This window comes from Sinohyriopsis cumingii, chromosome 9, assembly GCF_028554795.1.
Source record: "Sinohyriopsis cumingii isolate HCF-2022 chromosome 9, ASM2855479v2, whole genome shotgun sequence".
Lineage (NCBI taxonomy): Eukaryota > Metazoa > Mollusca > Bivalvia > Unionida > Unionidae > Sinohyriopsis > Sinohyriopsis cumingii.
In genome coordinates, this window is record NC_142969.1 from 68,324,251 (window position 1) to 68,347,533 (window position 23,283).

The following is a 23,283-nucleotide window of genomic DNA, read 5'->3' on the forward strand; positions in this document are numbered from 1 at the left end:
GTCGCTCAACATTACTAGATTAGTGTTCGGACTGGTTGGCCTGTTGTCAGGATAATACGACTGGGTGGGACATGATGCTACATGTCTGCGACATGATGATACAGTGCTAGACATCACTATAAACTGCCACACTGCAGACATCGTAGCGATATGACTGATTTTTTTTTAAAGCATCGTTAAAAATCTAAATCACACACACACACACACACACACACACACACAACATTTGGTCCAAACAATTTTGTTTATGGTTCCTGCACACAAGTCAAAAACTTCATTAAACGTTATGCGTCATTCAGTAAAAATTGCAACATTGAATTGTAAGGAGTTTAGGTGAAATGAGAAAAGGATATATATTTAATTTATTTAGAATGAAAAGTATTTAGTATGTTTTCTTTACTAGATATGTCAGTGAAAATAACATAAAATGTCACTTGGGGATTTCTATAGTGGATTGTCCACTAATTCAGCAGGGGTAGCCATATTACATTTATAAATCTTTCCAGTTCGTGTTCCATGGAATACAGAAGAAAATACATGCAATACAGTTAGCTTGCATACAACCACCCAACATCACATATTTACATTTATTCATATTTACAGACTAAATAGAAACGTTGAAATGAAAAATATACATATATTGTTGTAAAATAATTATATTGTACTTTGGTGAGGGTTCAATCATTGGCTTGAAAAACATAAAGATGACTTTTCAAAAATGAAATTAAGAGAAAAATAATGGGACATTTAAAAACTCAATTTAAAAAAATCAGAAATATTTTAGAAGAATAAGGCTATCTTCAAAGTTAAGCATTAATATGTCCGTCCTGAATATTTGGATACTTTTTAGACTGTACCACTATTTGTAAAAGGGCTATAAACAATTACTTTTCTTTAGCAAATAACAGGAACATTTATTTCATTTGCATCATTTAGGAAGACAACACATTAATGTATTGCAGATATAATCAGCTTAGGGCAGAGAAACAGTGTCAGTCAAGTATCAAAACTGGAGAATATGAATAGTGATGAATATGTTATAAATTTATATCGGAAAAGTTGAAATCGTTGCGTAAAAGTTTCGACACAAAACATGCATTAATATTTGGAGATAAATCATTTTTATCTAAACTCCATAATCAGATGCTTGATTGCATCTAACGACATGAGTTTCTCAATTCTAGGTATTCGTAAATCTTCAAACTAACTTGTGCGTGTATTATCATCATTGTATTATCATCATTGATGCATTGATTCTGAGAATAAGTCTTAAGTTCCTGCCTTCTATAACACAGCTTACATCATGGAATACGAAGCACAAGGTGCTCGAGTAGAAGTTATATCAATCAATATTTCATCATTGTTTGACAAACGTTTTAATTACTCATACGAAATCATTGTATCGTATAAGTTTAAATGAGTTCGATAACGACTTATCCTATTCTTGTATTTAAGTTTGAACCACCTCACACATTTTCTTGCATTATCCAAAAAGGAAAATAAAATAAGAAAGAGTGAATCTGTTCCGTTCTATTAGGCCTTAAGTTCCTGCTACTATCTTCAAACATGAGAATCAATATATTGATTATATTTTGTGTGATAGGGGATGGCTATTAAAAAAATCAGATACATGTAATGAATACGAATAATTTTCATCATTGGCTTGTTTACTGCGGTTTTTGTTTTATGTCAGTTTTTTTTCTTACTTAGCGTTTCTTGCTTCTTCTGTTTTTGTGTCTTTTCACCACTTTCATCTGTCTGTATTTATATTATTTTATCAGTTCTTTTCTTGTATTTTAAGTGTTCTTTCGTCGTAGTTTATACACTGTAGCTTCACTGCTTTTTAAGTGCTGATATTACAGTTCTGATCTATTCAATTTTAATTTTAAAGCAATTGTCAAATTGGCATAGTGTTGCCTACGGCTTTTTAATGAGTTTAGTGAAAACAACTCTTAATGAATTATTATAACTTCTCGTCGAATTAAAGTTAACATTTCTACTATTTTGAAATGATGCATATTGTGTAGCATTCAGATATATAATAAATTCCATTTTAACATGAATCATAAATATCATTCCCTCGATAAGCTTTGATTTCTGTTAAGGGCCCTTCACCCAGAAATATGAATATAGATAGAGAATTGAAAGACATCCAAGACGATCCGTCCTCTATACCTGAAGGATACGCCGCTGTCGTGGTTGACCCATCTGCATCTGCAACATTGAAGACCCTTTGTTATAAGGATCATCTTATTGCCCATCTTCTTCAGCAGAAGCTATACTCATGCATTAAAGAGACAAAGTCGGAATTTACTGGTAAAGCCATACACTATAGTGTGTTTGCATTATTTTGTCGTTCATGAAGACCCACCTGTGATGCAGTATAACACGCCTTTTAGGTTATGATTAAAGTAGCTTTCGAAAAATAACATTATGTATGTATGTATATATGTATGTATACAAGTGTGTATGTCTGTCTGTATGTGCGTGCATACATGCACGATCGTACGTATGTACGCACGCACGCACACACGTATGTATGTATCTGTAGGTACCTTGTTTTTCGTCAGATGTATTGATGAAACCCAGTCGAAGAAAAATAAGACCGGTGAAGCTGCTGTCTTGATGCTATGATCTGGCTATGACACGATTAAATTCATTTAATTGTTATTGCATTTATTGGTTGGAACGGCACATTTAACGCATTATTGGCTAGATAATGCCGAGATACTTGGAGCTATATGCGTCTTCGAAGGACTAACCAGGTCAGCTGACCCGAGCTGGCTTGGTCTGGTATCAAATCATCGACACTTAAATTAAGTGTCCCACATTAAATCAGTTACCACAGCTCCTTTAATTTATTTTGAGCCGTGTCAGTTCTTGATTCATTCTTGATTCACTAAAAATTTAGATTTGTCCTGTACGAAAGCCTAAATTAATGATCAGTCTTTTTATACATGCTCATTGCAGTTAAATGTTGTCATCCTTTGTAGAGATTGATTTGAGCAGAGAAGCCCACGGACCTGCGATAACATTGAATATGCATCCACCAAGTGGTCATCAGATCAGCGTAGACGTTACAGTTGTCATCGATTATAAACCAATAAAAGGTAACACAATTTAATCTTTAGACATTAAGAGAGAGAGAGAGAGAGAGAGAGAGCGGTGAGAGAGATATGGTGAGAGAGAGAGAGCGAGAGGGAGAGAGAGAGAGAGAGGGGAGAGAGAGAGAGAGAGAGGGAGACGAGCGAGAGAGGAAGAGAGTGAGCGAGAGAAGGAGAGAGAGAGAGGGGAGAGTGGAGAGAAAAAGGGGAGAAAGAGAGCGATAGAGAGAGAGAGAGAGGGGGAGAGAGAGTGAAATATAGATAGAGAGAAGGAGAGAGAGAGGGATAGAGAAAGAGGGATAGAGAGAGAGGGAGAGAGAGAGAGAGCAAGATATAGAAGGACAGAGGGAGAGGGAGGTATAGAGAGATAGAGGGAGAGAGAGAGCGAGGGAGAGAGAGGGAGCATGAGTGATAGAGATTGTGTGTGTGTGTGTGTGTGTGTGTGTGTGTGTGAGAGAGAGAGAGAGAGATATGCCATGTAGACACCACGATAATCGATTTTGACAATAAATATGCAAAACAAACACACATCTTTCCTGATAATTTTAAGTACACGTCTATTTCTTGCTTTGGCCTTCCCATTTGATTATTTCATTTATTTTGTTTTTATTCATACGGGATAAAATCGGAAATATTCTAGGTCATAAGATTTCATGCGTTGGCAGCAAGCGTGAAATTCCACTCAGAGTGTTGACCCAAGTACTCAGTCTTACCATAACTTTCACAAATGTTTTTAAGTCCTTGATATTTGCTACCACCAAAACAAAATTGACAAATTCACCATCATCTACAACAACACAATCACGCAAAGAAGTAAACAGTAAACAACAAGAATTGGAAAAAGGACAACAACAAAGAATCAAGTTTAAAACGCAGTTACATGATGTAGAAATATTTTATCTTTACAATAATACGGATATAACCAACAACATATAGCCACCGACTTTGTAGCATAATTTATTTGCTGATTTGTGCATGACCAACATGGTATTGAGGTTGGTATTTACAGGAAAGACAATGGGTACCGTAATCAGCTTACCCTTGTTCTATATTCCTTTATGAACGACTAAAATGCTCTAAACTGTTTGATAACTTTATTTCTCACCCATGTATGTAGTTGTCCTCTTAACAGATTTTCATAAATTTAATCCTTCACTTAATGCGGATAAAATGTTTCTTCATCCATGCGACAGAGAAATCTAGCTGTTTTGCTAACCTTACTTTTTTTTATCTCAGTTTAGTCATCTCAGGCCAGTCGTCTCAGTCAAGGTGTCCACGCGCTAAGAAATAAGCTTTTTTTAAAAAGAAACTCGTGTTGTCTTCTGCTGTGCCTGACGTAGTTGTACTAAAATCAAACAACAACAATAACAACAACAAATATATAACAAAAACTTTGTAACTATAGGCAAATCCATCTTTGAGAACACACCATGCAAAAACATTTCGAGAGAGACAAAGACACAAATGCATCTGATGTCGAACTTTTTGGTATTATGCTAGTTCGTTCCACACAGCATGGTCAATAATACCGCTATACAGGCCTAGTACAGTACTTTTCAGGTCAGCGTCATTAATGTAGCTAAATCTACCTAACTGGTTTTAAACACTTCGTGTGAAACAAATTATATACTGTTAGCTACATTTAATGACGCTGACTTGAAAAATGATTGCTACAGATAGGATAAAATTCTCAATGCTGTGTGAAATGAACTATGACAGAAAACACTGATCCATGTACATAGACTATAGACCTATACACTTCATAGCCTACCAACTCTATGAACAACTACATATAATTTAGTAACAGCCAGAAAAGTGTTAAATAAATCATGCTTTATTCTAATTTTGTTAAGCATCCCCATTGTGCCCCCGCTGAATAAAAAATATACCCACAATTTTTAATGACAATAAAAAATGCACTTACCACCCAGAAGGAATCATTTATCCGTCAGCACATTAATCCATAAGCAAATATCACTGTAGCACTTGCCATATTTCCAGGACAGAAACAAAAATGTTCAAAGAATCCGTGAACTTGAAAGTTTAGCACATGGTTATTAGAGAGTCTTTTATACACAATCAATCAATATTAAGGACAACACAAGTATGTCACAAACAGTTTCACCTCCTCCAAAGAAAAGAATAGTTATATAGGATTGTGAGACAGATCTCTAATTACCCATGACTAATAAATCAAGATGTTACTCTTTGTTACAGCTTGTACTAAGTATCACTACGGTAGAGATGAGTAGTCAATATCGTTTTATTATTTACAATATAACTTTTCAAAATTGGAAGTAATGAAAATAAAACAGTTTCTTGTAATAAATATTAAGTATTTATTGTCAATTTCATATAACATCCATATATTGAATGTGATAATACCTCATTAATATGCGACAGTGCATGTTGTTATTTTTCTTTGCTCATGCATATAAACTGTGTACTTCGGAAATACGGTCACACCGCAGCCCTCATTGAAATATTTATATTCATGTGCCGCAGGTAAACATCGGAAGAGAAAACTAGTGAAGAATTTATTTTACTTTAAAGGAAAATATTGGGTGAGAAAAATAATCTACGATGTGGTTAGGATCGAAAAAAGAAAATCCCAGTCGCGGGGTTACATTTTATGTCTCCCCACTCGGGCAAGTCTCGTGGGGAGACAACTAATATAACCCATTAACTGGGATTTTCTTGTATCGGTCCAAACCCCAACATAGATTCTATGTTTATTCGTATTAAAAATTATCTTAATGTTATCAAGCATTTTCCAGTATGATCTAGGAATGAAAATTTCCGTATATTTTCCTGTCTATATGTATGTCTCTCTCTGTCTGAGTCTCTTTCTCATTTTCCTGTATATCTGTACGTCTATCTGTCTGAGTCTTTTTCTGTCTCTCTTTACACACACACACACACACATACATACAAACACACACTCATATATATATATATATATATATATATATATATATATATATATATATATATATATAAACGTATTTGTATATTTGGTGGATATGTGTCAGTTTACAATAGTCGATAAAATCGGTCATTGCGGGATTATTTTACACGTTGAAGATCATCATATGAGTGGTAAAGTGAGAAAAGTATTTAGTGTTTAACTTACTGACATTTAAGATGCAATGCGATAGTACATGTATGATGTGTTGTCAGTATGGGGGATGGGACCTTATTTAGTTTGTTGGAAATTAACTTGCACGGGGCACTACGGCTGGAATGGGAATGTACAATCGGGCTGTAAGGAAATTGGGAAATGGGCATAATGGACCACAAAGTAAGTTACAAAATATAGGACCCTCTACTCGTAAAATTTTTTAAAATATCGGATATCACTCGTTGGCCCTGTTAGGTTTAAACAGTATGGTTCATTATGTAACCCTATACAATGCTATATTGCGCACTGGGTTACTATGGGATTACATGGACTATTTATGCAGGCTCGTGTAAATTAAAGTCGCGGATGTAATCTTGGGTGTATTTAAATTTCTTATAGCTGGACAAATACAAAGTGACTGACGAACAGAAACCTAACTATATATGCTCTTTGTTCATTGTGTTGTGGTTCACTAAGTGACAACAATACTAAAAACGTATTGAAAAAAAATATTTGTAGTGCGAGACAACAATTTTGTTTCCTACATTTTGCTGTTCTGTGAATGATTCTTGGAAGTATTTCTCATTTTCTTAAGGTAGATTCTATAAAATGCGTTATACAATTAATTTAAAGTTTTGTGTAGAATGATGTGGCATAATACATTTGGTCTAAAGCACATTTGCTCTGTTACTGTGCGTGGTACCGTTCAAATCAGATTCTGCTGTTTAAAATATAATGATTTTGGACACTAAAGGAAAGGTTGGAGTGAAAGATCATTTACATACATAGTTCACGAGTGGCTCGTAAATCGAGTGTCCAGTGTACCGAGGAGTACCTCGATCGCAAGGACATGTTTATGTCAGTCGGTTAAATTCGTTCTTTTGCACTGTCTTGTCGGGTTCGAAACCTTTCACATAGCATAGACTGCAAACTTAACCACGCCAAGACCTTTCGCAATGAAAACAGCTCATCCAAATCATGATGGTCAATAGATACAATTCCTAACAGGCGTTACTTAGTGTGGTATTAACTGGGCTGATCTGTGCATGAACATATTTCTGAGACACGCGTATACAAATTTACTAGCAATACCCGTTTTATCAGTTGCTCCTGTTCCCACATTCAAAAGGCAAGAATAACTAGGCACATAAAACAGAAGAAGAAAAATACCTGAAACAATAGGAAGACCAAAAACGCAAAGACCACTATCAGTTAAAGATCTATGCATGCTCTGATTTCAAGCATAACACCAAACATGTTGCACGATATCAGAGGCTTTGCGGGACGAAATGTTTGTTTCGATCCTTTTCAATAATGCGAAAATATAAATTTCAAGCTCAATCGTATGCGGACAATATGGGGTGTATTTTCGTTACCGAAGAGGCTTTGTATTCATTCCAGCTCATTTATTGACTTTGTTTTGGACACCATTTCTTCAGAAGCAATGAAAACGTTGAGTTATGGGCTAGTGATAAGGTAACGTAACAGTAGCCAATATTGTCAACATTGTGCATGTGCTGAACACTACAGTTTTATATTGCATTCTAAATTGTATATGAGCTCAATTTTCCCTGTATAGATCTTAGGTGATTTACATTCAGATGATGTACTTCCCTTAAGTCTTGATTGTTTATGAATGAGACTATTAGGCTAGGCTACTACGTAACTTCACCAAGACCGGGGTATTGTGGTAATGCTTTGAAGCGAAAAGAAATGAACTCAAGTAAGACAAATAATTTTTTCTTCTGTATCTTTTCTGTATATCTCCATCAAACAGTCTATTTTTTAAGGGATAAGACCATTCACAACCCAATTCACTTCCATTATAAGTTTAGAATTTTAAGTGTTGGTATTAGGAATGTGAGCATAATATACTTCCTTTTCCGACAGTTGGGGCCCCGAGTGGCCGAGTGGTCTAAAGCGCTCTCCGTTACGGATCACTGCCATCTCACCTCTGTCTGCGTAGGTTCGAGTCTCGGATTCGGCCAATGTGGCTATGTGAGAAAGCTTGCCAGTAGCTTCTCGAGGGTCGGTCGTTCTTTCCGGGGATTTCCTGGGTTCTTCCTCCACCATTAATACTGGCCGCCATGTATAGCCTATCTTGTGCTGAAACATGGCGTTAAAACATACAACAACAATTTCCGACAGTTTGGGTTGTAGGAATATGTGTTGGATTGTAAAAGTGGGTGTTTTAATGAAAATCCATGTGGCATATTGTTAAAGTTTGGGATTTGGATTGCAAGCATGAGCGCCGGATTGCAACCAAAACTAGATATTTGTTTGGATTTGTCATAGGACCATTCAGTGCCATTAAAATACCGATGTCCTGACGTCAACGAAGCACATGCTATCTTCCATTATAGGTGTGTGATGCGGGTATACGGATTGAACATATGTATCAAACAGCAACTACCATACTCATTTTTCTCTTCTTTGACGTCCATAGTTAAATAGTGAAAACGCAGTTAAGAAAAGGTTTATTAATTCAAATTTAGTTTCCGTTCTATTCATTCTTTTTGGCAAAGCATAGTTAAAATATGATGAAACCGGGTATGAAATAAATACAAAATTGCATATATTCGCATTTAGGTCTCAGTCAGGAAAAACTCTACTGATATGATGCATAAATTGCATTGTCTGACAGCCTCCATATGCATCTATACATTGTCAACACACATATTATATATATATATATATATATATATATATATATATATATATATATATATATATATATATATATCAAAGGTTTTTTGTTCAAGATTGGCCCACGTAATGTAACGAGCTAGAGCCAGTGCTATATATTTATAGAAGCATACCATTGAAACGTAGCAATTATACAAACTACATGAAAGGCATTGAAACTTTATTGAACTGTATCACACATATTCTTTCATTAGTAAAAGCTAATCTTTACAGAAGGGCCATCAGTAAAATGATTAAGATTAAGCGCCCTTGACCTTATTATAGGGACAGCTTGCACATCATTAACAGAAAACACATTTTCTCAATTACATTTTATTTCTCTTCGAAAGGTGAACAATATTCTATACTTACTAAAACTGTATATAGTTTGTCCTTCAACCACGCTTTCAAGACAGTCCAATTGCATATATTTAAGGAAAGGAAATAATGATACATTTTGGATCGCATTTTAAAAAAAGTTCAACAAATCAACAGGTTTATATTTCCATCCTGCTATGTAGCTTTAATTAAAATTGCAGCGGTTTCTGTGATTTTTTTAGCAGCATCTGTTTAATCCATTTCATCATAGGATCCAATAAAATATTTAGCATAAAGAATGACATATTCCATTATATATCCTATCTGGCACTAAATCATATAGTTTAGTATATCTGTAACATTACACTAACACCAACAGACATGGGAAGTTTTCTTCTTGCTTGTCCGCTGTCAGTACATGATTGAAACAAGTAAGGCTCATTATTAGAGATCATAACACAGAGAGAGAGAGAGAGAGCGAGAGAGAGATGCAGACTTCAGAAATAGATTTATGCACGTTAGCGACCTTCCTGATTGCAAAAGGTATTTTCCAAGAACACATATCAGGGTTATTAGATGCCCAATACTCCGTTTTATAAGTCACTGTATGCAGATATTCTTATTTATAGTTAGCGAATACGGCTGGCCACGAGCCGAAACACGACAAGTGCTCTCTGGAGAACTCATTGACACAATTGTAAATGCCGGATGTCAACTGAAACCAAAAGGGCACGAATTTTGGATTGTGTCTTTCTCCAACTGCGAATCCATCCTTCTGAGAGGAATAGACCTCCCAGGCGAGTGTCGGAAGAAGTGTCACAAACTTTTGAAGAGATTTTTCCTGTCATGGAGGTCAAAATCGAGAACGGGATACAAGACCATCGACTCATTCGCATTCAAGGTATGTTTGGTAGGCAGCAATATATTCTGTGAGAAAGATCAGATATGTTCATGCATGATAATAAGGCTTTGTCAAAACAGGTACTATCCAAACTATGAAGAGAACCTCGACTATACGTTTCCTTGTTTTTTGGCGTAGGAGATATATTGAGAAAACTTTCTGCATATATGCCGTTCCGTCTGTTTGTCACCCCGTCTTCTCTGACACATCTTGTCCACATGTTAACTTCGTGCATAAGGTATATTAGTTCTTGCGCCCTTCCACTCTGGGGAAGTCAACATTTACATTTAAGGCAAGGTCATTTATAGTGATAATTTCAAATATTTTCATTTTAAATATACAGTCATCTAGAATGGCAACAAAATATAGGTTAGGGATTTCTGTTTTTTTTTACCCCTTGGGTACAACCAGAGAATTGGGATTAGTAACAATGAAAGGCGTGGTAATTTGCTATGACAATCCAGGCATATAGAATTAATAATGCATTACCAGGATGATTGTTTGCTATAATGCAATATTGTTCTTAAATCTCGGCAACAAAAAAAAAATACGTTTAGAAATGTCCAAAAACAGAAGTCCATCAAAGCGAATCTTGTGATATTATAACAGTTGAAAATAAATTAAGAACTATTTTTAGCTCGGTTTACTAATTCTCAATAGGATACTGTCAATCCTAGGTTATACACTATTGTTATTTCTACTAATGCTCGGTGACCGATGTTAAATTACCACAAAAATGTAACCAATAATTGTTTTTATTATTATTATTTTCTTCCCCATGATAGTATTTCCTTTTCAAAGCCTTCATATATAAGGAACAAATAAACGTAGAGTGATTCATTTTATGTCGAGTTGCATTCTTTGATGCTATTTTACATGCGGTATAGTTCTCATCATCTGAATACAATAAGCTAATTTGCAGGTTTATCAAATTTTGAATGCTTTAATCAATTATTACAACCCCAAAGTTTTGCATGTTTTTTGTTGTTGTTGTTGTTGTTATAGGGTTTAACGCCATTTTTCAGCACAAGATAGGCTATGCATGGCGGCCAGTATTAATGGCGAAGGAAGAACCCGGGAAAACCAGGCAAAGAACTACCTACCCACGAGAAGCTACCGGCAAGCATTCTCACATAACCACATTGGCCGAGCCCGAGACTCGAACCCACGCAGACAGAGGTGAGATGGCAGTGATCCGTGAGAGCGCTTTAGACCACTCGGCCACTCGGGGCCCCCATGTTTTTTGTATAATATTGACAACTAGATATTTAGTTTGCAAGAGGTTTCTTCTCTTTTCCCACAGCACCTGACATTTTGGATGAACGAGACTCATTCCCAGCCTGGCTATTGGGAGGATTCCAATCTGGGAGCCTGCTTTCTAGACACGCTTACAGAATTCCAAAACTGTGTGAAGGAGAAGAAGCTCCTCAACTACTTCATCTCTAACGAGAATATTCTGAGCAGCAGAAATAATGATGAACTTGACGAACTCGCTAACGAAATTGAAAAAGAAATCAGGGAAATGAAAAATATTAATTATTAAAACTCATTAATTTCTAGAGTAAGACAGGAACTATTTTTGCACATATATATGCACAAATACTTATGTACTAAAGTTCTGCCAAATAGTTCGTGGTTTCATTTGCTTTTTATCTTCTTATATCCTTAAATTACTAACATATAGTCATGTCATAGAATCACTGGACAGTGTAGGTTGAGTTGTTTGTTTTGCATGTAGAAAAGACGTTTTCGCTTAATTTCTTTTTGCATTTTCATAATGTCAAGGGATGTTCATTCGTTCTACTTGTGATTTTTATCAACTATGTTATTTCTATCGTCATTTTCTACGTTAGAGTCATAAGTGCATTTAAGAGTTTGGTATGTAGTTCCAAAGCAACATGTTAAATTCATGAGATTAATTGCCTGGTTGTTGTAATTTCTAAGATATTAAAATATTCTCAGATATCTACAATGAACTGCAGCAGCAGAGAGGGCGATCAGACCACTTTAGGGAATGGTCACCCTTGTTTGTAGACAAAAAAAATAGTGACCCTTTATAGAGGTCGATACCACGTCTACGGTTATTGTTTGTCCCAAATATAATTGTAGACAAGGCCCTCTCTGCTGCTATGTTATTCAGAATAATCCTGGGAATCTTCATCTGAATCCTGGGAATTTGTTCTATGTTTTAAGTAATATTCAAGTTCTGATGGTGGTTTTACTATTTTTGGATTTATGTTCTTTCTTTTTCTGTAATATATCATTAAACTTCTGTATCGATCTCCACCGCAATTTTTGCAAATCTGATATAATCCTTTAACGGCGTTGTTACAACCAACACAACTTCGTGGACCAGCATGAGGGTTTTTCTTTATAAGATAATTATGTTTTTGCAATATTCTCCACGACATTTTTTGTCACATTTGTTAGTGGTTCCTTGACGCAGCCACGCACAGTTGTTCATTATATTAATGATATCTTTTTAATTCAATTTAATTTTATCATCACCCCTGCTATCCAAATATTTTATCAAGACCCACACGATATCTTGTTCTAGGATCATGTAAATTTATTGTTATAAATCCATGCGGAGTAGCTTGCGCTCGTGAAAAGGAATTTATGAATTTTATTATATCCATGTCACCGCTGCACCAGGTTTGATGAATATTTCTCATCGTATGTGTATCTACGCCATTAAACACAACTAAAATATTACAGTTGTCTCTGATCACTTTTGGTATTTGTGTATACCGTTGAGTAACATAGATCACATCTGTATTTTTATGTCTGCCGCGAAAAAATATTCTGGCTGGATTTGATTGTTTATCTAGTATCACATCGTCGTATACAACTAAATTATTAATAAATCCGTCTGAAACATCTACGGACGGTGCTTCATCAATATCGGTTATAAACTCTATAACATCATTATCTTCGTCCAGTAATCTTGCGTTTTCATTGAAATCTTTAAGTACATCATAACACCTCTGATCATCAACGGATGGTGCTACCAAATACAACTTATCCCATTTCAACCATCTCATTATCAGATTAAGTAATAACTGCGTCTTACCCGATCCAGATGATCCTATGATAATCATTCTGATGGAATTCGGTAGCGCAGGATGGTGTTTAACTGGCTCTCGCTGCCGAGTTGCTGAGAAATCAATTATATCCATATATTTTATAACATGAATTTATATTGTTTACGCTGTAAAGTTAAAACTCCAACTACTGATTTAGCTACGGTTACAACAAAAAATAAAAAAAATAGCGTATGGTGGAAAATGTTCTGTATGCGGTAGAAAGAAATTTTCGTCTTTACCTAATAAGCGCGGTGGTGATATTGCTAATTTGATGTCAAAGTTTCCAGGTGCTCCATGGGCTAAATACCCAGGAGAAAAACATCCACCAGGATATAATTATTCCGGTCCTGGTACCAGACTTGATATCAGGCTTGATAATCAAGATCAACCAAAACCAGGCGAGGAACCAGTAAACGCTATTCATTTAGCTTGTCATGTTCATGATGTTGCGTATAAGGGTAAAAATCTACAAGACAGACATAGTGCAGATGTGAAATTAATTCACGCGCTAGATTCCATAAAAATTAAAAATATCAAAGAAAAATTAGCTAATTGGTTAGTAAGATCTGCGATGAAAGGTAAATTAGCGTTTGGGTCTGGTAGTATATAATGGAATCAATTTATTACCCACCAAGAGGATACTGGAAAGGTAAAGCAGCAATTGGTAAACTTGCTGATGCAGCAGAGGTTAAACATTCTACTGCTAAAGCGTGGTTATCCAAACAAGCAATATGGCAAATTTACCTACCACCACCGAAACGAATTCAGTATGCGTATTTCGATGTTAGTGTTCCTAATGAAGTTCATCAAGGTGATATTCTGTTTTTACCACATGATACTGTACGCAGAAAAACGTACAAATACGCGTTAACTGTTGTTGACGTTGCAAGTAGATATAAAGAAGCAGAGCCTCTATCAACGAAAACATCATCTGAAGAAGCCGATGCGTTTGAACGAATTTATCAACGAGGTCCATTACGATGGCCACAATTATTACAAGTTGATCCTGGTAAGGAATTTCTTGGTCCAGTATCATCGTTGATGAAACAACATAATACCAAAATACGACGAGGGCTTACTGCAATTCACCGTGATCAGGCAATTGTTGAGCGATTTAATCGAACACTTGCTGAGCGGTTATTTGGATGTCAATATGCTAAGGAATTTATTCAAGATAAAAGATCTCGCGAATGGGTTGCAAGATTACCAAGCGTGATAGCTGCATTAAATAATGAGATTACACGAACAACCAACATGAAACCCATTAATGCAATTACAAAAAAAAATATACCAACACAACGAAAAGATATTGAAAAACAAAAAATATTGGGTGATGTTACAGTTAGATATTTATATGAACCGGATGAAATTGAAGGTGGTAAAGAGAGAGCGACTGATCCTATTTGGAGTGTTACCACACACAAAATATCCACCGTGACAAGATCCTCAGGTAGACCTGCAATCTATAGATTAGATTCGGCTGCTCCTCAACGTGGATTTGTACGTGAACAACTACAAATAATCCCCGAGGATACACAACTACCACCGCGATCACTTAACTAGCACCCCGACGTCGATTACACTCGAGACAGGTCAATATCACATTTTCTCGTGTATGACCGCGACTATTATCTTTTCTGTCTACGGTAAATTGTCTTGAATCATTACTCGAATACCTCCACAGCATTATACAATTGCAACTTGCGCAATGATTATTCTGCTGCTGTTTTAACTCAATAATAAATTCAACATCAAGATCAAAGTCGCGTTTATTTTTTTATCAGATTGTTTGTATCCGATTAATTTGTTTCTTATTATATCATCATCGATGATGTTAAATTTATTAACGATTTCAGGAATTATGATTCTACGTAACTGAGATATTTTTCTGACCCTGGATACCGCTAAATAGACTAAATTTGACCACTCAATACGATCGTCTACAATCCAGACTCGTGTGTCAGATATAGTTAATCCCTGAGACGAGTGGATCGTCATAGCGTATCCCAACACCCATGGAGATTTGTCAGCGCGTAATGCATCTTCGACCACACTAATATCAACAGCGACAATATCATTTAATACGAGATTTTGCTTCTCAGTCTATTCTGGAATATCAACATTAATATTCTGTTTTCGTGTATCTGATGGTCTATAACATAACGGAACAGGCAATTCTGAATATTTTTCTTTATGCAGCTGAAATAACTGCTGTTGTAAAGCGTCTCTGATTATTTTTCTGCTTGCTACTATCAAATCGTCGGGTTACCATAAATTCAAAAAATTACTCATTGAGGTCTCTGAGATTACTCCGCGTATTATTTCACACTGAATTTTGTTTGATTGTAATCTGATTAATTTTTTAAATTCCTTTAAATTTTCATCGAGAGCTCTGTCATCATTATCTATTTCTTCGTAATAATCAACGAAATTTTTTAACCAATCATGTGGAGATGGTCCAACAAAAGGCGGCGGTTGACCATGATCGCCACACATTATTATAGCGGTATTTTTAGTCAGCAACCAATCAAGAAACGTTTTTAATGTATTCAATGACACCGTACATATCTCGTCCCAAATAATTATTTTAGGTATATATTTTTCTCCCATTCGTTCAGGAGTCCATGTATCCCCGCGCCACCGAAAGAAACTATGATACGTGCACGATTGTACTTGCCGTTGTTTCATCTCTCATGCAAGTCTATGTGTGGGCGTCAGCACGATCATATCTGAATTTCTAAAAACATTAATTGCTCGAGTCGTTTTGTCGCATCCACAGGGTCCATTGAGATATACTGTCTTATATCTAGTTATTGGATCACTCAACGACGGCGCTTTCGACATTTCTGATATTTTATTACACTTACGATAAAAATCTCTCATTGGAACATCTGCTGATTCTGTATAATTGTGTAATATTTCCTTTTTTATTCTCCACGAATTCCATTGTTCATCATTACTTGTAAATTTCATAACAGACTCTAAATATTTACTCGAAATATAAAACGAATCTGTTGCGACTCTGACTGAAGTCTCAGGAAATATATTAATCATCGATAATAAATTTATAGAAACATAAGGCAACATAGAAGATCTTAGAAGAGTATACTGTGGGGAGACATCATTTATGTAACTAACGATTGTACCTAATTTTGTTCCGTCGGATAAATAAACACTTTCTCGATTTACAAATATATTTCTCGCTGTTGTATCAGCAATTATAAAATCATACTCGGCATCATATAGAATTAATCGTGCGTGATGTCTTTTATGATCATATGCACCACCTTGAGTAAATTTACCTATAATTTTTCTACAGAGATCTTTTGTGATTTTGAGTTTAATCTTGAGAATTTTAGGAGCTTCTTTGATAATATCATCTTCGGAAACACCAGGACATTTTTCCTTAAATTCCTTAATAACTTCATCAAAACTGATAGAATCTGACATGGGCAACCAAACTTCGGTCTGCGCGTGATATGATATAATGGCCTCACTGACAACCAACGCTGTCAGTATCGCACAATCTAGCATATATCGTAATAAAACTATAGGTGCCCAACGTTTTTCACAAAAATGTCTGCCAAACCAAACATAACAAATCTTGTGAAGATTTTCGTTAAGCTCGAATGATTCAACACAAGCGAATCCAGTCAGATCAAAATCAGGTAATGGTCCATTAATTGCCACTCGCGTCATCTCGTTTGTAGGGTGACCAAATCTTTTAAAGTACACAGAACAATCTCCGTATCCTAGAAAACTTCCCGGATAACATGCAACCATATCAACCGAAATAACATCATTGTAATTATACTTGGTATTCCACAATCCGCCGTGTCCGTATTCGACGCAACTTGCGCGTACATCTTCAAGTAAATCAAATCGTGTCGGTTTCCATGAATTTTTTTCTCTAGCGAAATGAGCCGCAACAGATGGAACGGTAAAACAATTAGTTAGCAATTTGTCAGTATTTTCCGTGGAGTGCTTGCACTCTAAAAACTTCTCCGCGAGATTTTTCATCTCGTCATGGAGAGATTCTGTTCGATATATTTCACCGTTTAGTCTAACAAACTGATCAAATTCATTACTTTTAAATAACCATACCGATACAGGATCGTTTTTACTTATTTGGTTGATAAAATCAAACATGCTTCCCGAATCTGAGGGGTAAAATCTAACAGTTCGATTACGTGGAAATATTGTTACTGCGCTGGTCCATGCGTGCGCGTTATGATCAATAATATTTATTGAAGCTCCTTTCGATTTATATTTCGATTCGTACAGTATTTCTCCCGTTATTGTTGATACTTTTATTGGAAATTTTAATATTTTTCCTAACTCAGCAACATCTTTTATTGTAGCACCGGTATCCTTAACTGAATCAGCCCACGAGTTTATTTTTTCACGTCTTAAATCAGTTAATACATTTCCACTCATCGCGTTTGTAAAGTGTTCTATTACTCGTTCGGCCACACAATTTATTTTTGAAAATTTCATGGGTGTCAGTTTATCAACGTTGGTTTTTTATTTATCTCATAGATTCCATAAATAACCGCTGTTACAGGATACGCTTGCTCATAATACGGTTTGTCAATACCCGTCAACAGACCCGGTCTGGAATTGTGCTTAATATGGCGATTTTATTATTACCAAGGACAGGATCATATTTGTCACGGATAATCCAACTACCTGTTTCTGTTAATATAATAAATTTTACTCTGAAGAAATATTTTTGATTGCTCTCGTATTCAGTGATGTAGTTAATTATAGTTGCCGCTCGCTTGTCATTCATTGTGGCATCCTTGACAGTATTGCGTATAATCTTGAACGTTGACCATACATGAGATGCACCATCTGTGTAAAATTCTTTCTTGGCGTCGTGAATTTTACTGATCAAACTTTTATTTTTTGGATCAACCAAATCTCGTTCTGGTAAGTCAGGAGATAATCTGTCGAGATTAAATTTATATTTAGAAGGCCTAGTTTGGGAAATTTTTCTAATTCGTTCATATAATTAAAACAAATATTTAAATAACGAATATTATATATACAATGTCTCAATGCAGATGGCTCAAGATCGGTTCAGTAAATCGATGTAATAAATCCTGTAGAGGTGAATTTTGTTTGATTCACTTACAAAATATACGGCGAGGAAGTCTAGGACCAATACCATGTCTGCGATGTGGTGTTGGCGTGCGAGGAAAAACAGAATTATGTTGAAAGTGCGGTGAAAAACGGTTCAGAGAACGTAAAAGATATTATGACAAAAAAAATAATAATAGTGAAAATGCTATAAAATCCGTGGAGGATTATATATCAAGATTTCAGACAAACAATGATTTAAACAAATAATATTATTGTATAATGGAGCAAAATATATTTGTCCCACATCCTGTCATCAAGAATTACGAATCAGATCGTAATGGTGTGATTAGAAATTGTAGGTTGAAGAGACCAGTTGGTGTTGTTACTAATACTGGTTATCTAATGTTTACTGCTGGAAAGAAACATTATCTCTGTCATCGATTTACGTACGAGTGTTTCTTTGGAGTGATCAAAGATGATCTTGTTATTGATCATATTGACGGGGATCCTCAAAATAATAGTTTATCCAACCTTCGAGTTGTCACACAAAGCGAGAACTCTGCACGTGGTAATACTGGAAGATGGGAAACAATCGGAAAGAGGGCGGTAAATTCCACAAACACAGAAACTGGCAAAGTAATTATATTTCGTTCGATATGTTCTGCTGCTAAATACTTTGATATTCACTCATATTTAGTACAAAAAGTAGCAGAAAATATATATAAAACCGCTTTCTCAGAAAAATATAAGCAGAAAATCACCTTTCAGTATTGTTAACCATCATCACCACCTCGAATTAATTTTTTAAATTTATGTCACAGTAGTTCCTCCATACATTACTTATTTTTGACTCACGAAGGGGAGATTACTTCTGTATTCGTAGATTTATGATTTTTTATGGTCGTAATTAGTCAGTTTAACCATTTACGTCATATATCAGCTCTGTACATAAATTACTCGTAGAAGTATATTTATGGTTTTTAAATATTCCCATCATACAACATAGCGGATCTGTTACGAGAAATCAGGGTAATTTACAATCAACTTAGAAACCGTTGTTATTGATCCGCAAGGTAGTTATATATAGGCAGAACACGCTACATTTACAATCAGCTTAGAAACTGTTGTTATGGTACAAAGTCGATATGCAGGTGTATTCACAATCCGCTATTGATTTCGCAGGTTTGTATTTGCAGTCTGTTTAGGAACCGCCATTATAATACAGATATATTCAGAAACCGTTATTTTAATGCAGAAATAGTTATTTAAATGTAGAAAACTATTATTATTCAGAAACCGTTGTTTTAGTGCAAATTTATGTACCGTAACTACATATTAATTTTCGAAGCATATGTTTGTAACAAGTTTCGATAGCTCAATCGGTATCGTATTGGACTGTGACGCTTGAGATCCAGGATCGAATCCCCATGGCTGACAACTGGTCGGTGGTGCGCATAATTGCGCTTTTCATAATAATTGGGGGCAATCACAACCCCCCCGCTCAGCAAAACCTCAACCACGTATCAACTGGTGGTTGATACGTATTTTCGTATCACCCACGGGTTTGATTATTGTGGGTGGGGTCTGCTGAGCGTATATGTTTGTAATGTCCTTTATTCATTCATTTCATTGTAATGTCCATTCATCGTATGGATCCATTTCCTTAATTAAGTTATATGTTTGTACTATCCTTCATTCATCGTATATATCCATAATCTGAGCTCGCTAAGACACTCGATAGGGGCTCGTCGTCATTCATTGTATATATCCATAATCTTACTTCGCTAAGACACTCGATTGGGGCTCGTCATTCATTGTATATGTTGTGCCGTTCTTGAAACATCCCGACGAACTCGCTAAACACTCGATAGGGGTTCTATAGGGATAATTTTATTTTTATTTTAAAGATTTATATATTATATGATGAACCATGAAAATATCAAAGACATTATTTCTGCTATCAAAACACTAGAAGAAAACGGAATTAATGTATCTGATGAACTAAATCCTGAAAAAATAATATCTGATTTTGAAACGTTAGAAGAACTTAAAAATGAAAATAAGTATGTTCTATCATCTCAATATACGTTCATAAAGCGGATTCAAGCAGCTATGTTTCAGTCACTGGCTATGGTGAACGATGATCAAGTAAATGAATTTATTCCTCTTTCTGTCGCAGTAGAAAAGATCAGATCGGGATTATCCAGCGAGTACGAAAAGAAATAAACAATCAGTACCCGCATAAGATACTTAAGAAAAATTATGTCAGCGGGTAACGACCAAAGCAACCCTGAGTGGTAATATTTTATTTCTGATTAATTTCCATCATTGTATATCACATCAGAATTAATTTACATAAAAAAATAAAATATTTCTGAATAATAATAAAATATTTCAGAATAATAACAAAATATTTTTTGGAAATCTGATTGATTTGTATACTTTTAAGTAGCAACCACCCCATGAGAATTAATAAACTGATTGATTTGTATACTTTTAAGTAGCAATCGCCCCATCAGAATTAATACATTAATTGATTTGTATACTTGTAAATAGCAATCACCCCATCAGAATTAATAAATTAATTAATTTACATAAATAATAAAATATTTCAGAATAATAAAATATTATTGTAGTATTTTTTGGAAAACTGATTAATTTATATAATTTTCAGTACCATCCACCCCATCAGAATTATTAAACTGATTGATTTGTATACTTTTGAGTAGCAATCACCCCATCGGATTGATTCATAAAAAAATAAAATATTTCAGAATAATAATAAATTATCTCAGAATAATAATAAAATAATTCTTTTTGTAATATTTTTTGGAAAACTAATTAATTTGCATACTTTTGAGTAGCAGCCACCCCATCAGAATTAGCAAACTGATTGATTTGTATAATTTTCAGTACCAATTACCCCATCAAAATTAACAAATTGATTGATTTGTGTAACTTTTAGTACCAACCACCCCATCAGATTGATTCATTTCAGAATAGTAATAAATTATTTCAGATTGTACAAAATTGATTAATTTGTGTAATTTATCCCATCAGTGGTTATATTTATTTATTTAAAAATATTTTTTTAAGTTGATCGAGTTTAATACAGGAGTGTGCATAATTTAGAATCTGATCTCTGCTACAAATGATCTCAATAATATGTTTTTGAGGGAGTTCATCTAACTGTTTTTGTGTTAATAAGAAATCCTCGCTTCATCAATAACTAAATTAACGTTAAATTGCTCTGTGTTTTGTGAAAACGCTGTTCTGATGGCGTTTTCAAGTACTTCTTTGTCATGTATAAAAACCTCACTTGCTGGTACATTATATAATATTTACTGGATTAATTAAGATTTCGCATACAGATTTATTACAAGCTCTTCTCCACGTATGTCAATTAAGCAATTAAGGTGGTCTGTGAGCTTAAAATTTATTCGTGTTAACATATTATTGTGACACCGCAGATACACAGGATTAGTTGGTTTTTGCACGATTAAACTTCCAGGGGGTACTTTTGGTGTAAATGTATATAAAATATATCCTTGCTGAGCCTGATTTGATTTTCCGAGATCTATTTGATAGCTACCATCAATTACGTCACAAACCAGATTGACCACGATCGTGCTGGTTATATTAACGATTCCCGGAGATACGTGCCTGCCGCCGTCATGTGGATCGTTATTGTATCTTAGAACAGTTGGAGGTGGTGCTCGTTTTTTCCACGCATCGAGTATTTTAGGAAAATATTTATCGATGAGATCATTGGTGGATTTTTTTAGCTGGAGCACATTATACCCAGGAAATTTAAAATTCACGAGGTCAGATTGTTTTATATTGTATGTGGTTAAAAAATTTTGTTTATGCTGATTTATATTATCATCAACATAACTAACTGTTGCCTGAATTACTCGCAGGTGAAGATATTCCATATCGGATACCAGCTGATTTAATATTTCTAGGTGTTTGATAATTTCTTTATGGGGGGTTTTATCTCCCGATGACAGATTAAGTAGATGTTCCTGGAAAGCTTGTTGTAGTTTTTCTAAATATATCCCATACTCTTGATTAATGATCTCAAAATATTTTTTTAGTTCAATCAGGTGAATAGCATGAGATTTTATGCTTCCTCGGTCTTTTTGTTCATAAATAAAATCCCACTGCATATCGTCCGCATTACTGAATGTAAATCTACTGCCTAATGTTGCGCTTGCTATTTCTAGCAAATGATCTTTGTATGATGGTTTAATTTCATGATATGATTATCTATCTGTGACATAATCAGATTTTTTTGGCTCTGGTGGTCCTTCATACACCGGGAAAACATCCCGCCAACCTAGTACGGATCTTATCGTGGATTGATAAATATCAACGGCATAATCAGAAGAATGTATCTCAACCGTCGAGGACAGCGTCGGTTCATGAACGTTAATCGATATTTTTGCTTCTTTTCCAGTTATTGATTTTGTTCTACGTTGAAATTCCTCATTGAATTGTTCGATCTCATAACTGCCAGTGGGTATTCCAACATCTATCCAGTCAGGAGTACCATCTGGTTTGTTCTTGTTAGCAAATACAAGCGAATTATTTGCTGGTGTACCATGAAATGATTTTGATCTGATATTTGGCCAGCTGTAATATACCCGTAATTGAGCTAGTGCTATTTCCTTAACTGGAATTGCAGTAGGAAAGTTAATACTAAATTCAGGATTAGTTGAACTTACCGAGATCATCGTTATCTTTGACGGAGTTGTATTAGTCACGATCTGCTGGAGTAATTCTGTCATTATTAGTACTTGTTTCTTTAATACCGATACCTTCGTCTTATGTTTTAGTCATCATTGAAAACTCGACATCAGATATAATTCCATCACTGCGACTCGCTGATAACAACGAGGATAACTTCGAGTATGCGACCGTCGCTGTATGTAATCTTATCATGTAATCGGATAATGTTTCATTCGTGCAGGTGCATATTTT

The 23,283-nt window shown here is 35.1% G+C and overlaps 1 protein-coding gene across 1 annotated transcript in view; it reads left to right on the plus strand.

The window, feature by feature from the left end:
* LOC149791965 (cyclic GMP-AMP synthase-like receptor 1) overlaps positions 1–12,844 on the plus strand; it is a 74,525-nt gene extending 61,681 nt beyond the window's left edge. Inside the window, exons 4-7 of the mRNA XM_089969505.1 lie at positions 2,106–2,316; positions 2,994–3,110; positions 9,858–10,129; positions 11,433–12,844. Of these exons, the coding sequence (XP_089825631.1) occupies positions 2,106–2,316; positions 2,994–3,110; positions 9,858–10,129; positions 11,433–11,672 (840 nt within the window). The 3' untranslated portion in view covers positions 11,673–12,844. The remainder of the gene's footprint in view (positions 1–2,105; positions 2,317–2,993; positions 3,111–9,857; positions 10,130–11,432) is intronic.
* Positions 12,845–23,283: the final 10,439 nt, after the last annotated feature.